The sequence below is a fragment of the Ptychodera flava genome, chromosome 13, assembly GCF_041260155.1.
Source record: "Ptychodera flava strain L36383 chromosome 13, AS_Pfla_20210202, whole genome shotgun sequence".
Classification (NCBI taxonomy): domain Eukaryota; kingdom Metazoa; phylum Hemichordata; class Enteropneusta; family Ptychoderidae; genus Ptychodera; species Ptychodera flava.
Genome location: NC_091940.1, coordinates 10,911,919 through 10,928,139, shown reverse-complemented (window position 1 = coordinate 10,928,139; position 16,221 = coordinate 10,911,919). Strand labels below are relative to the sequence as shown.

The 16,221-nt window shown below is 38.6% G+C and overlaps 1 protein-coding gene across 2 annotated transcripts in view; it reads right to left on the bottom strand.

Moving 5' to 3' along the window:
• The window catches only part of LOC139147395 (proline-rich transmembrane protein 3-like), a 33,108-nt gene that overhangs the window by 13,294 nt on the left and 3,593 nt on the right, over window positions 1-16,221 (bottom strand). The window contains exons 1-2 of one of the 2 annotated variants that reach the window (XM_070718487.1): window positions 15,958-16,218; window positions 1,623-2,932 (exon numbers count right to left, since the gene is read on the bottom strand). In XM_070718487.1, coding sequence (XP_070574588.1) covers window positions 1,623-2,592 — 970 coding nt within the window. In that variant the 5' untranslated portion in view covers window positions 2,593-2,932; window positions 15,958-16,218. Of the gene's footprint in view, window positions 1-1,622; window positions 2,933-15,957; window positions 16,219-16,221 lie in introns of those variants that run through there. The other variant, XM_070718488.1, reaches the window with a different exon arrangement.

Sequence of the window (16,221 nt, the reverse complement as noted above, 5' to 3'; positions counted from 1 at the left end):
AGCTAATGGTTTTATTCAAAATAAAAGCGCACCGCTCAATGGAACAAAGAAAATTCACGGATGCGGGATTTTTGACTTGAGAGTGCATTTGTCTCTGAAGGATAATACCTCAACTGCCATTATTAGAATGGCAAGAGAGAACTCATTATTATTCCGTGAAAGAATAAGTGTACGTATAATGCTTTGACGAGACTGTCACTGCCAGTGAAAAGGATAAGCTCGTGTCAAAATGGCAGAATACTGTATCGCGCTGACTTACCCTTGAATCAATGTCCAAATAAACTCTTGCTAACGTTGATTTAGCCATTAAAAGCATGTCAGATCAATAAAAAAGGGGTCGGTCTGTTTTGAAACCTCTCGTGAGAGCAAACATATGCTTTTTATTTTTTCTAATATTTGGATTAGGTCAGGATTGGACATCTCATTGTTTGCTTCTCTATATTGACTGATATTGACTTTAATCTGTGACGCTGTCAGAGAAGCAATTCGAAATGCCAATCAATTTTACACGTGTATGGTCATTTGCTAACCGTGGATTTTTTTTTCTGAAATAAACGCTCGATCAGAATTATTATCAGCTCATTGTTATCCACATACATACATACATACATACATACATACATACATACATACATACATACATACATACATACATACATACATACATACATACATACATACATACATACATACATACATACATACATACATGTACTTACGTAGGTACACATATGATATAATCACACGCGTACGTGCATATACAGATATCAAAAGACTTCTTACCTACCGTTATTAATGCATTATACGTAAACGTATCAACGTAAATACATGTATCTTTGTACCTAAAATGTCCTCTCTTACACCGTTGCCCATACGGTTTAAAAACGATTTTCTCTACATTACAACATGCCCGGGGTCTTTTATAGCGATGGCCTACAGGGCCATGACATACGTCTTATCGATGGAAAAGTATCGGTTCTATAAAGATAGTCCCAACACTAGTAAATGACAGATGAACAGATTTTACTTCGGTAAAATAAAGCGACAAGTAAAGTCAGCAACCCCTTTTACTGTATTTTGCGATTAATACCATTAAAAGGTAATACGTAATTTAGTTTCATTTAACAAATCAAGTTTTACGTGTGTGTAGAATACCTTCTGGTTATCATGATATTTAAAAATAATTATATGTACCACTTTCTGTAAAAGCTTACCCGCGATAGACTTTTATGATTATTTTATGATTTTTATCGTTAACAAGCCCACCGCTGCTACTACATCCGTCACCACCATAACCCGGCAACATAATGATGATAATGATTTATTTTCTCCAAGACCACAATCAACTTCAATAGTATCATCATCATCATCATCATCATCATCATCATCACCAACTCTAGTTCCCTTTCTAATACCGGCTTCGCTTAATGTCATACACATATAAGAAGATTGAGTTTGGAAACTAGCAAATTATGCATATGTGCTTGGCCTGCCTGTTTAACCTAAACTTACCTGTATTCCGAATGAGTCAAGTTAGAAAACTTCATCACAATCATGAGAAATCATGTCAGGACTGCACTCGTCATAAACGAGAAATTTGATTCATTTATATATTAACTTACCTTTTCCTTTTGCGACACTTCGACTTGCCTTCAGGTTCCGATAAAGCTTAAATGCCACCGTGAAAAAGCCGATCGCCAGGAGTGCTCCCCACAGGATGAAGATAGCAGCGCAGAGTACCAGGAGAACTCTCATTTCTGTGTATACCGTAACAATCATATCAGCGCCAAGGACCAAAATAAAGTGTACAATGATCACAGGTAGAATAGTGGAGAACTTTTGAAATCTTGGCGGGCCGAGAGACATCTTCGTCGTGTCCAAGAGAACCAGAAGTAATGTGCTTATTGCTGATGTTAGCGACGGGAAGCCAAGCGACCAGAGGATCCGGGAGAGCTCGTCTGGAAGAGAGCCGTATGCGCCGTAGGGATTGATTGCCAGTGACAAGCATCGAGTGAGGCATAGTAGCATTGTGATAAAACTAAGGCTTAGAGATAATACTCTTTTGCTCAGCGTTCTCTTATCCCTGCAGTGGTATATGAAACAAAATAGAGAATAGATTGCGACCAGTCCGAATGCAAGCGAGAATCCGATTACGTGCAGTTGCCAGGCACTTTTCCATTCGATGTAGGCAGTGGGCCAATTGGGTCCGGGCTCAGGCCAACTTTCCCCTTCCGATCTCGGTTCTGGCTCCGTTTCTCCGTCACTCTCGGGTTGGGTCTCTGGCTCCGATTCCGGTTCCGATTCCGGTTCGGCTTCGGGTTCACTGTGGACATCCCGCTTTACGACTCCCTTAGAATATCTTACGTTCCCGTCGGCGTCACTTGCATAGTCACCGGCATTGTCATACACGTTTTCGGTCTTGGCGGCTTCTAAAATCGAGGGACTGGCTTCCTTGACAACGGTTCTAACGACGCGTCCGCTCGGCAAGCCGCGGGCGTATAGCTCGCTTGTCGGGACCGATCCGCCGTCGATGTACACCACCACAAAGATAAACAGAGAAAGGAAAACAAATCTCCACAATAAGAAAGCCATCTCGTTTCCTTATAAAGTCATGTCTGACTGGCGGCCACAATTCGAATTTTCCGAGAGCAATCACAGCCCAAGCAACAAGCGAAGATCGTGCACGAGTTACCTTCGCTGTATGAGAAACGCTGAACTGTTGATACTGACGTAAACAGACGGCAATTACGAGAGCATGATGATCGCGCACAAGTGTAAGCCGCAACAAACTCATTAGATTGGCAGACTCGATGACGTGGGTTCAGCTTCTTCTTGCTGTTCAGAAAAACCAAGGCACGATCAGCGGCTGAATGGAACAGTCACGTGAGCGGACAATTGCATTATTGACCCCCGCAGTTGACGAATAAGCTTCCTGTCAGAGAAAAAGAGAAAATTGTGATGATGACTTGTTTTTTCAATACGTCAACTTTCCTTTTCAATGGACTCTGAAAAGTAAATTTGTTTTTGAGCGGTTCGTGGGATAATTTTGCGCGTTTCCTTCGGTTCCGCATATCCTTTCTATGATGTTATTTGAAATGGCAATAAATCTAACTGTTGCGCTTGGCGCTATTCGACATAATTATAAAAAACATCTAGCTAATATAATATAAAATCGTCGTTCGCACGCGCGGCGCTGTCATCCACCGAGTAGCGCGATATGTATGTTCTTACTATTTTAATTTGCATCTCAAGGTTTCGAACAAATGAGAACATTTTTATTGAAAAAAAAAATAAATATTATCACTGCTCTGTCCTTTAGATATCTCCGCCTGGAGATCGACTGCAGGGTAAGTCAGCTTACAAAAGGAACGCACACTTGGCGAAAATAACATCAGTTGTAAGGTGACCTTTTCACTCGTTCAGGTCTGCCAGAAGCTTTATTATAGACTAATGCTGCAAAATAATAGTCAGGGTCATGTTAGAGGAAGAAAAATTAGTTCAGCGGAGACGACAATGCTGTGGTTAAGCTACGGGAATATAATCATAACATGTTTATTCCATTTCAAAGGCTAATAATTAAGTCGGCTTTATTGTAAGGCACCGTCCCGTCCGTCTAACCCTGGCTAATCTCAAGAATGCGGGAGGCGGCCATTCAAAAGATAATGATCAACTTTTGATTTCTGGAGATATCCCTTTTTGAGCAGAGAATGCCATCTCTCTTGCCGACACTTGTACGCAGTAATGGGTTAATGCCGCCGTCGATGTACCTCAAGATGGGTGGACCTTCGGCCGGTCTTTGAAGCATTAAACACTGCCAGCATGCGCAGTGGCGAGATCGATTTATCACGATTTGCAATAACCACAGCGAGGTAACTTTTTGTTCAGTTCGTGATAACAAGTGGCTGTTAAAAACAAGAAGAGACACGAGAGCAATCATTTTCAACAGTAATCATTCGTCAAAGTCTTTTCCACTTTACTCTTTACCTTTTCCGTCTCCCTGCCAAGTTGTTGATTTCACAATAGGGCGCTTTAAATAAAATTCTTTGTTTGCCGTCCGCGTGCTGGTAGGTTTTCAGAGAAAATTAAGAAAAAACACGATGTTAACACTGTTACAAATAAAACTATTATTTTTCCAAAAGAAACCAAATAAAAATTGAGCTTATGTTAATACACTCGTATTTTTTTTCCTTAAATGGTCTTATGTATAAAGTGCACGTAACTTGTGGAAGTAGTGACTGAAGTCGATTTCAGCCATTCATGCATGAAATACAACATGCAGACACTCAGAATCCACAAGCTGTAATGCGTAACAGAACAGTGGCAATATCACTGACGGGAAAATCGGTATCTATTACAATAGTATAGTGAACGGGGGTTCATTGTCTCTGGCAGCTCTTATAGCTGTAAAGCATTTTGTCTTGGAGCGTCAAGCTCTATTTGACCTACACATCGACCTCCTGATGACCGCCATTTTTATGAATCAACGCTTATGCTGCGAGTTGACTTTTGATGGTTTCTGTCCTTTTGGGAGCGTCGAAACGAAGAATGCTGTCTTTCTATTTAACAGATCACGCGCCTTTTAATTTCCTCTCAGTTGTCGTACCCTTGAAATTCTAATTATTCACCGGTTATCTAACACATGCCATTAAATTGACCGCATGAATAGACATCCAATATTATACCGCGATTGCATTAAATTGTATTTTCCGTGGCAAATTTCCTGCTTTGTTCCCACACTCTTAATTGGATGCCACAACAATGAAGGCACACCGTCCAGAATGGTACGGCAATGAAGGAAACCTCTTTTGCGGGCATTTGATCAGCGGCAGCAAACGGCCGATTTCGGGAACTTGTAACCGGCGCTGTTTTAACATGTAAATAGTCTACTTTAACGTCCTTTGAAGGGAAAAGTTGTCCGTCTTACCGGACGGGTACGTTTTGAAAATTTTACCCATTTGCTCAATTTTCTGTCGCCTCCCAACTCCAAAACATCTTAAAAGCTCGTCACTGCCCTCTTATCAAGGCAAAACTCTCGATCCACTCCCAGTTATATCAATTTGCCCCTTCAATCGCTTAATCTCCACACACAACAGAGTGCCATCCTCTGTCCACCCGTTGCTGGGGCGTTTCCAAAGTTGCCGAATGCAATTTCCCTGCCACTTAAATTAAAAAAAAAAGAATGTCCGCCCTTCGCAAAGAAACTGCTTGTGGACATCTAGTTTAGCAAAGGTGCTTTTTAGCCGCCCTCGACAGTAATGCCGCCAACAAATTGACCTATATACGGTAAACTGACTGACTCGAGGAGCATTCAATGGAAATATCGACGATCCAAATCAAAGAACACCTCGCCAAGCCAATATGATAAATGCCCGATAAAATACCAGTATTGAATGGCATATATTGCACGTTGTTGGCATATGTTGCACGGGCGTTATTACAAGAATTCAATCATTTGTCCTCGTCACCTTCTCAGGAGTAAACGATACAGACAGGACCCCGAGGCAACATGAAACTGTGCGCCTCTTATAAGGCCAGTGATGCAATCGCACGGTTTGTCGTGAATACGCCCACTTGAAAATCATTTCACTGATGTTGAATCTTTGAAAACATTATTTGAGTGAGAAGATTGTAAAAACGATATTAAGATATCCATTAACGAGAAAACGTACTATATGTAGTTTTATTGCAACTTTCATAAAATTGATAAATGCTGATATTATGTGTTCATATATCGTCTATCACATATATAGGCCATATATGACGGATCCCATGATAGAAATATCTCAATTATTGACATGTATGTATGTATGTATGTATGTATGTATGTATGTATGTATGTATGTATGTATGTATGTATGTATGTATGTATGTATGTATGTATGTATGTATGTATGTATGTGTGTGTGTGTGTGTGTGTGTGTGTGTATGTGTGTATGTATGTATGTATGTATGTATGTATGTATGTATGTATGTATCTATGTATGTATCTATGTATGTATCTATGTATGTATCTATGTACCTGTATCTATATGTATCTATGTGTGAATAAATATTCAAAATACAGCACACATATATGTACATGTATATATGTATGTGTGTGTATATATGTGTGTATGTTTGTATTGCAAAACACTCAACGTTACTCTAATAAAAGTAATGGAGAGAAATTAGTTGCTGTGTTTTTTATAGCTTCGCAGTAGTCTACACACTCCAGTGGGATGCAATTGTTAACAGTCTTATTAGCAATGAATAGTTTCTTATTTTAGGAATACCTAAGTGAACATTCATCTCCTTACAAGTACTTGTGCTTACATGCGCCTTATCTGCGGTCCAATTTCTCTCAAAGGCTTTTATCACGCTTATTTAAAGCGTCTTTTGCGTCTTGTCATGAATCACAAATTACTGGTCTTTAGTTAGCATTTTTGCCTTCGAGAATTTTTCATTTCGCTTTAGGCAGTCTCGTCTCAAGAACCGCTTCAACGCCATCGTTCAGTAAAGGGTCTTTACATCACAAAAGAAACTACTTCTCTTAGCACGGCTTGGGAATATTTAGAAATCTCTCTCGACAGTTATACAGTTTGAACTATGAACTTTAGCTGTTAGAATTTATCTTTGTACACGAAGCGTTTTACACAGTTGAACATTACGTACAACGTGCTATCATGGTAATTATCAAACAAATCTCTCTCTCTCTCTCTCTCTCTCTCTCTCTCTCTCTCTCTCTCCTCTCTCTCTCTCTCTCTCTCTCTCTCTCTCTCTCTCTCTCTCTCTCTCTCTCTCCAAGTCTGGTATACTTACAACATTATCAATATCATTACTTTATATGGATTTACCATCAACTTCGATTCCAGTATTTTCATTTACATTTTCATAATAAGGATTATAAGCTTTTCGCGACATTTCAGAAACACATTTTCAAACCATAGAGTGTTTAAGTTACCTTTCAAGCGACGTTTACGAGGTAAAAATTCTAAAGTTTTAATACGTTCGCGGGAGGTTTTGGTGTTGGTCACTGCCTTTTATTTAGCAGTCTGGTCCGTTCTGTATTTCAGAAACATTTCAAAAATGGCACTAAATGTTCCAAGATGGAATGGAAATCCAATGGAAATTCAAGTCGCAACATTTTAAAACGCTTCATCTGTCTTTGACACAATTATATTCCACTTATAGCGATGCACAATGTGTATTTGTGTTTAGCTATCGACTCTATACCGGCGTGTACGCTTATAGTCTAACAATATTGAAGTCTTGCCGAACGATAATTAGCGCAATTTGAGGCCTAACTTACAGAAACCCGGCACTGTATTGTTCGTCAAAACAGTCGATGACAAGACACTGACAAACTGAACAATTCGAAAAATTTGCCATATATCTATTCTAGACTTTTAAATTTGTACGTTTTGAGAGTGCATGTGATTAAACGAACTCGAGAAACCCTCGAAAGGATATCGAAATGCTCCGACAGTGCGGACATGGTAGTTGTGAGGGTAAAAGTTTGACAGCGAGCCAAAAGATACACCAATCATTTTCATATAATTCTATTGATTTCTGTATCAGACGTGACGGGGCCTAGTTAGGAGTTTCGAACTTTCAATAGTATTTAAGTCGCATGGTCAATGCTAAAGTTGATAGCTACTACAGTGTGCGTTGATGACGCTTCGGCTCGACCTTGATGTTATTATTTTCATGAAGGGTTCATTGGCATTGCACGGTGATGTTCAAGCATCGTCAAGGTCAAGATCAGATTGCTTTTTTTAATCGGCGCTTTTTAATTAAATGGTAGATTTGTGATATCAATTTTAATCTGACTTCAGAAAGAGTAATCTATCTCTTTGGCGAATCACACTTTGCGTAGTCAAGAATACAGAAGGGGACGCTGACGTTTACCCTCATGCAAAACAACGTAGTTATACAAACATGACTTTACCTATGCAGACAGACAAACGGCATTAGGCAGCCGTCATTATTTACGGCATGGGGGTCGGAGGAATCAGAGGGCATTAAGTGTAGTTATAATATGATGCAAAATAACAGAAAGGAATGAAAAACACAGTAGATTAATAAAATTGTACATTTTTTATAAACATGGTACAATTTGATATACATGTATACTAACTGAGTATATTGACTGCCATTTCTAAATGAGTAATATTTCAGTATTTCCTGATAAAAATGATATACTCGCCTGATCAAGCATTAGCATCTACTCTCCATTCGATAAGGCACTGATCATGTGTAAAGAAAGCTAATTCTACAAAGTATACAAAACAGTGGACTGCATCAATAACAAACCATATTTTATTCAATGAAAATGATTTGTCATAGTCCATAAATACCTGAGTGATAGACATTATTTTCCTGTATCTTTCAACCAAATGTAAATTATGTAAATAATCAACATTAGTATTTTGTTTTCTTTGTCTTGTTTATTTTCTTTGTCCTCTTTGGCACAATGTTTGGCAATCTCCTGATAAAGGCAATATTGCAGAAACAAAGTTTTTATACTGTATATGAATAAAATGCATTCTATGCATACAAATGATTATTTGATAAAATAAGCTTATATTTTACTCCTATAAATGTTGAATAAAAAGAAAATAAATACTTTAACAGAACATTACATATTAACTTCATGAAACCAGGCAAAAAAAACTGCATGTGGGTACCACTGCCAGCAATACTGATTATGAAACAGAAGATAGTGATGATGAAAATATTGTTGTTCATGTACTCAATGGCACCAGCAACAGTGAAGATAGGAATCGTGGTGATGATGATGTCATACAGTCGTTTCCAGCGGTTGTGACCTGGTAAGGGACCGTCTCAGATTGTCGCAGAAGTTCAAGAAACGAAATTTCTCCGTTTAGATCAAAACCCCCTCCCTCTAAACGAAACTTCAAAAGTGCGAAATGTTCATGTCTGCCTGAGAGTACAATGTTGCATTTTGCTATAGCTACTAAAGACGTATTCCCCTTGTCACATTACAATCGAAGTAAACGATCAGATTTGAGTACTAACAGGGCATTTTACCGCATAAAAGTTTCATTTTATTTTACTTTCCCTTTTTGCATCTCTTGTGCTGTTCTTTGTCTTTGTGAACACGCAATTTGTACTTGGTAAGGGCGGTAAATAAGCGAAAAACTTTGACAAGGGGGCCCAGGCATGTTAATCATATTTAAACGACTATGACCAGGTGCATTACAAGTGAGAATAAAGACATCTAGTGGTTAGAGCAGACGCTTATAAATAGCACATTTTTAAAAAATGATACTTTTTGTCTTTGTATAATTTGATGAATGAAATGTTTAGGATACAATGTTCCTATCGGTAAATTGTGTTTGGGGCACAAACGAGATGGAAACAGTTACAAATTTGTTGGCACGAGTATGCAGTTTTTCTTTAATTTAAAATAAACACACGAAAACTTGTGATCACAAAATAAAAGTGCGAAAGTGAAGTTCACTAATTGAATAGAGGTCAAACCCCCTCCCCCTTAAACGAATAAATTTCGCTTTTTGAACTTCTGCGACAATCTGAGACGGTCCCTAAGGTGGAGGGAGAGCTGTGTCGTCATGGAGGAATGCACTCAGAAGATACCATTATTATTAGGTGTACTAACCTAGGACAAAACTGAACTATTGTGAATTCATCCTTAATTATCACAGAAACATATATTTTCATTGACTTAAGTTCAAAAACCATTTTGACATATAACCATACCGTGTACACCCATCCAAATTAAACAATACTATATGGTTGGATACTGGTCATAGGGTGAGCTTTTATATCTATATTTTGTTGTGACTGTGAATTTCATTTTGTTGGTTTCACCTTTTTCAACCGTCATGAGGAAACTGATGATAATTTAGCGGGTAAACCTGGTTTTAAAAGGCTTTTACTATTGCTGTAGTAATTTTTTTTTAAGTTCACCTATTTCTACTCAACTTTTCTAAGTTGAAGGGGGTTACTCAAGTTCATAATGGTTGCCTTTACTCGAAAGTTCAGAGTTTCTAGTGTAATTCCTCCGATCCCCCCGGCCGTAACGAATGGCAGCTCCCTTAATTACGCGTACTGCTCATTCATATCTGGCGAATGCATCACGTCTATAATGGTAGGGTCCCTCGGCAGCATTTGATGCTTCCTCTGAAAAGCTGGTTCACTCCTCTTACGACATGAAATATCTTTCAACCGGCAAACAGGTTATGCCACTTGCTCGCCCATCATTGCTTACACTCTCCCTGGGTAGCGCATGCGTTATAAAAATTCACCTCTGACAACCATATGCCACCAAATAGGATTCTCGGATTCCATTATGTTACATACAACTGATGACATGCGTCACGGAACAATGGTACGAACAATAATGGAATTGCAACTCTTTCACCGTGACAGAATGTCTCGTGATATGTGTACACAGCACTTTGAATTTATCTTAATTTATGTTCACTTTACATTACCGTACAATATCATGATCAATTATGGATAACTTTGTAGGCCAAGACTGATTACAGGAAGATAAACAAATATAGCAGAAGGGGATTTGTATTCAAATGACTCACAAGAAAGACTTCACAAATTTGAAGCATTTTACTCCCTGTGTAAAATGATTCAAAACGTTCGTCAATCGATCAAATGGCAGTCTCTTTTATGTTCTTGAATACATTTGTTTGATATTGAGTTTAGAGGAATTTATTTCACAGTAGTTTCTGTGTATACTTTGTAATTCCACATTCAACGCTATGTTGCTCCACCGTCGATGGTTGCGTCGGCAAGGTTATAAATGTTAGAGAGGTTGTTTTGCCCTTGGACACGCCTATAGACTGCAAAATGTCCACTTCAATTTAAATTACGAGTTGCTTAACAATAGATGAAAGCAAGACCCGCCACCGCCGCATAAATCTTCAGAAAGACAGAGCAAGCACTGAACCGAAAAAGACAAAAGCCGACGGGGAAAATAAATAAAAATAAATGAAACTAAAAGAAGGGAATAATTTGTGTAAAAACGCACTTATAGAACTGATAAATTCTTTTCATGAATCTCGAGTACGATGCAGATGTACTGAGAGTTAACGTTTCATGAAATTTTTGTTCCTTTGAAAATAATGAAAGATACAGTATGTAGTACACTATAAGAGAAGTAATCATAAAAAAATAACAGATATATACACATTATCACTTCGTGACCTCAACGTCTATACGTGTCACCTCTGTTTTGACAATGTGATTATGAAATGAATATACGTGTCTTAATTTTTTCCTTCGGCGTAACAAAAGCTCGGTTTTGGTTAATCCTAGCAAGGCGGCCTCTTCCTTTAGGATTTTACGTAACACAGGCCAAAAGTTCGATGTTCGTAAAACACGATATATCATGTCGAAAGCTAGCGAGTTCAGTACTTTGGGTTACACAAAAGAAGATTAAACATCATTTAGCTGTTTTCTTTTGGTTTTCGATCTCTCCAAGGAAATGGCAAAGCCTTTCTCAGAATTTAATCGTGCATAAATAGCATCATATATCTATCTGTTAACAGCAAATCACCGAAATATTATATATGGTGCAGATTATCCGTATCGAAGGCCGAGTCTGCACCAAGCTGTCGTTTCCAGCTGTCAATAGAGGACAATTAGCTTGATCAATGGAGCACGAGCTTGCGTACTGTATCAGTATTTGTCTGGGTTAACGACCCACACATCAGTACAAATACCCCCTAGATGTGTATTCGCATGCGCACATGTTCCGTCTCGCCCACCATCAACTAAGAAGCATTGTTTGTCTCCGTCTCTTGAAAAATTTGATATGACCGACGCCATCACGAGATTTTTTCCTACGAGGCATGTTTTAACATATGTACCAACCGCTGGTAACACAGCTCTGCGAACCAATAGCATTTTCTGAGGTGTTTTTTGTACCTTCACGGGGTGCCTGACGCTTTTAATATCAAACGCAAGTCATTGTCGAAATTATTTTTTCCAGTCTGTGACTGTATATATATATATTCAAATAAGGAGTCAGTTTAAAGATAGATTGCTTCAGGATGTCTTAATGTCAGGTCCTGACACGCGCTTTGAATGGTTAGTCAGAATGGATTCAGTCATTTTAGATTATATCATGGAACAAATCCTGATGGTGTTGTATGGTGTCATGCGCTTGTATCAAATCCGACAGTATCCTAATACTGTTCCAGACAAAGAGGTTAGCTGGTAACCTTAGCGAACTACTTATTAAATCATATTCAAATGTAAGTCTTTCTCTGCCCTTAATGTATATTCAAAATAGTAGTAACCTCAAACATCTTTACTATCCTCTATTTACTGTTAAAATTGAAATAAAGTGGGTAGAGTAGGGGACAACGTTCCATTTTATTCTGTATCGACGTGTTATGCAAATAAACATTCTATAATTTTGCCAAGTATGAGCAAAGAATATTTACGCATTTTTCTTATAGCTTCAGTCATGTAAAAAGAATAAATAATACAGACTGGCGATCAAGCGGCTGCATTATTGGATCATCGATGTAAATTTACATTGTCAAGTGCATCATGGTTCGTCCTCACACTCAACTCGAAGAAAATCGGTCCATGCAAGTTAGGTCTCTGCGCACGCCGATAAAGATGGAAAAAAATGAAAATGAATGCCTGGCGGCCAAATTTGACTGCATTGCGAAACAAAGTCAGTCATTGCGCGTATTTATACCTATTTTGTACATTGGTCTTTCAAGACATGCCTCTGGAAGAATAAGCGAAGGGAAGAACGACGCCAAACCTGTGTAGTGACCCAGCGGGGACTAGGAGCTACACCTGACTATTTGAATAGGTATACCATAATTTGTCTTTACAATGAGCTACAGTAGCGTTTACTAAGTTCAATATCTTACTGTCGACTGTGCATGAATCAGCGATCGTTTATTCCACAGACGCCTCCCATTGTGGACTTAAATAAAATCAGCTGCCCCTTTCATATCAAGTTTTCATGAGCAGAATGTTACATCGAAACCGATTCTGAGTGCGCCGAAGACAAATCTTGACCTTTTTACCCTTGAATAACTCAACGAAAGTCACGTTCACAAACACAGAGTGAATGACAGCTCGAATATTCAATTTGCAGAGCGGTATCTGTCATACTACACTTGTCGAGGTAAGTCAAGGTAACCAAATACCCTTCGACATCTCAGAAAATCAAACACCTACGTACCGATCACAGTAAATTCGGGGGCCATGGCGACTGAACGACATCCACTGGCATTTTTTTTTTCGAAGGCACTTTCATGACATTTTGTTTGTCACGGCGCACTCATAATGCGGATCATGAATTAAATGAAGCAAATTTCGATTTTGTCTCTCTTTTGAAGGTGGATACGCCTCGGGATAGACATGTGGACTCTCAATATTTACAATACTTTTCTGGTCTACCACTTGTGGGAGCTATTGGAGTGAGAAAAATTCACTATAATCTTAGTATTTCGATAAACGAAAATTATATTTTCCTATTAGAGTTAAAGGGTCTATCCTCAAATCCTGGTTCTAGCATTAGTGCTTGTAGACATTGACTGTTTATGTGATTTTAAGCTATTGTCCTGCTACGAAAGTTGTGTCCAATTCGGTTTTCGTAAAAACTAACATGTATAAACAAACCGTCCCTTTACCATATGATGGCGGCCATTTTGAATTTAAAATATCGGAATGTTAGGCAATTTGTTTCTCTAGTACCAAATTTTGCACGGTGACCCCTGATTTATATTCGTGAGTTTGAAAAAGAATGGTTGAAAGTTTCCTTGATGAAAGTTGAGCAAACGTTATTAATAAGTATTTCACATTCGAGGCGCGTTCTACATATACCGTAAAGACTCTTTTAACGGCTGAATTACTCGTTCAGTCGACCAATAACATATCTAGTATAAATATTTAGACAAGAGAGATGGGGTCAGCGATCAGCCGGGGAGGGTCGAAGAAGTGGTTTTGGAGTACCACTCCACAGTTAGACAGACTCATTCTAAGTGGTTTTCATCAAACTGCAGCAATAATGGCTTGACATTTTGCCTTCGGTAAAAAATGCGGAGGTAATTTCTTTTTGAGCAAGTGCACTTGGTTAACACTTTATCAATAGCCTATTTAACAAGCTCTAGCATCAATATTTGAACACCTATTCATACAAATGCCCCCTCCATTCATTTAATTGAGTCACTCTTTATTGCAGTGTTCAGACCCACTTGAAGACATGAAAGTGCATCAAAACATGTTTGCAAATTCGAAATTTCCGTCGTTCCCAGACGTTTCGAATTGAAGTCCACCCCGGGTCGCATTGTCACGATTCTCTGTGAACAAATGATGATCTTCATGTCGAGATTCTGTGCCTCAAGTTTTCATTTCGCCCTCTCTTCCCTGAGAGTATGGCACCTACCTGTCACATTGCTGTGACTACTAAGATTGACGTATCGCTTTCATTTCCGCTTCGAGATTCATGTCTCTTTATGTTGATCGCAGGATCTCAGTAACGGAGAAATCTGCTACTTTTAGGTACCGAAAGTTGTGAGTTCGAATCCGATCGAGATTTTTTTTGAATTCTAGCAGACAACATACACTGCACATGTAGGTGACACACAGAATGACGCAACAGATGTTAATCATTTCGCACTTACAATTAAAATCAGTCACCCAGAAGTCATTTCCGATATCCAACCTTTCAATTGTTAGATATGTCATTTTTCGCATTCTCGTTGGAATATCAATATGTACATATTTTCGGGGGAAAGAGAGATGCCGGGGAACAAATGATTCAGTATGATTATTTACCAGATTTAGTTTTTAGTTTTGGTGGGATCCTTCGTTTAGTCAATCAGGATTGAAAGCATAATCTTTATTTTATCATTAGCTAATGACTAATTTTAAATACATTATCTATTCAGTTGCGAAATTAGTCAACATACACGTATCAACAACTCTGGAAGTAACTTTTCGTCATGGATTCCCTGTTTACTGTTATTTCCACTAATGCTTTAATAACTGAAAGAAGAACACACACATTTATTTCTCCATTTTCACCACAAACCAGAAAACTAATTAAAATAGAAAATAATATCTTGCAATGGTTTTAAAATGGCATTAACATGCCTTGCGCAGAACAGATGTTGCAACTGCATCTCCCTGGAGACACATTATCCACCTCAATGCATTCATTTTCAGGTTTTCAGGTTTGCCATTAGCAGAAAACCATAGAGTCAAGTGCTGTAAAGCAATACATCTCCACCACAGATTGCACTGCGGCGACGCAGAGACACTGAGAGACCAACTGTAATCAAAATGCAAGACATTCCTCGCGCCACTATATCAAATGTCACAACACTTTAGATACCGATTCACAGATATTTGCTATCGGCCTCTGTAAAGAGCGGCAGTCCGCGCTCCCGAGTACGATGTAATCAGTCGTATTAAAAGCCCCCCCTCCCCTCCCCCCGAGTCAAAGGCCGAATGCTCATTTTCTTGAAGGGAAAAGATCAGGTTATTTTACGAAAATTGACTATTATATAATTTAAAAAAATTCAAAACAGAATAAAGGAATACCGACTATTCAGCATGACTAAAAAATGAAAAAATAAAAGAGTTAAAGAATAAATAAATTATAAATAAATACATGTGTAACAAGAGATCAGTGATTTTAAATTTATTTTTCTTAGCTTATTTCACTTTCAATCAAAACCACAATGAAAAAAGTCACAAATACTATTTTATGGTAGCTAAGTTAGAGGCCGTGAGAATAATAGCATTAATATGTAAGTAGTCATTGCAGAAATCGATTTGGTTCCTACAAGCAGTGGCTGGCAAGTTTGCGAATGTATCAATAGGTTAATGCAAAAAAAAATCATCCTCACTTTGCCGTGTGCTTGAAAGGCTTCTCTTTCTCAATTAGCCAGAGGAAGCAGCCACACATAAACGATCACGTGACGAACGACGTGACACCCTCACCTGCTGTGTTATGAGGCCGTACAGTCGCTGTTACCCGTCGTCGTCGTCGTTTCACAAACTCATCGAGTCGTCAAAGTGCGATACTGACGGCCATCAAACGATGCACAATCTTCTAAGGTTGGCTCTGTATCCGCAATAACTCACACATGAGACCCCGCCCAGTCCATTTGGCAATTATGCATTAGAAGGACACCGTGTTCGTACCAAATGAGCTCTGAATTTCGTAGTATGCGTTGGCAGCGCTGGTATATCTGTATATACAGT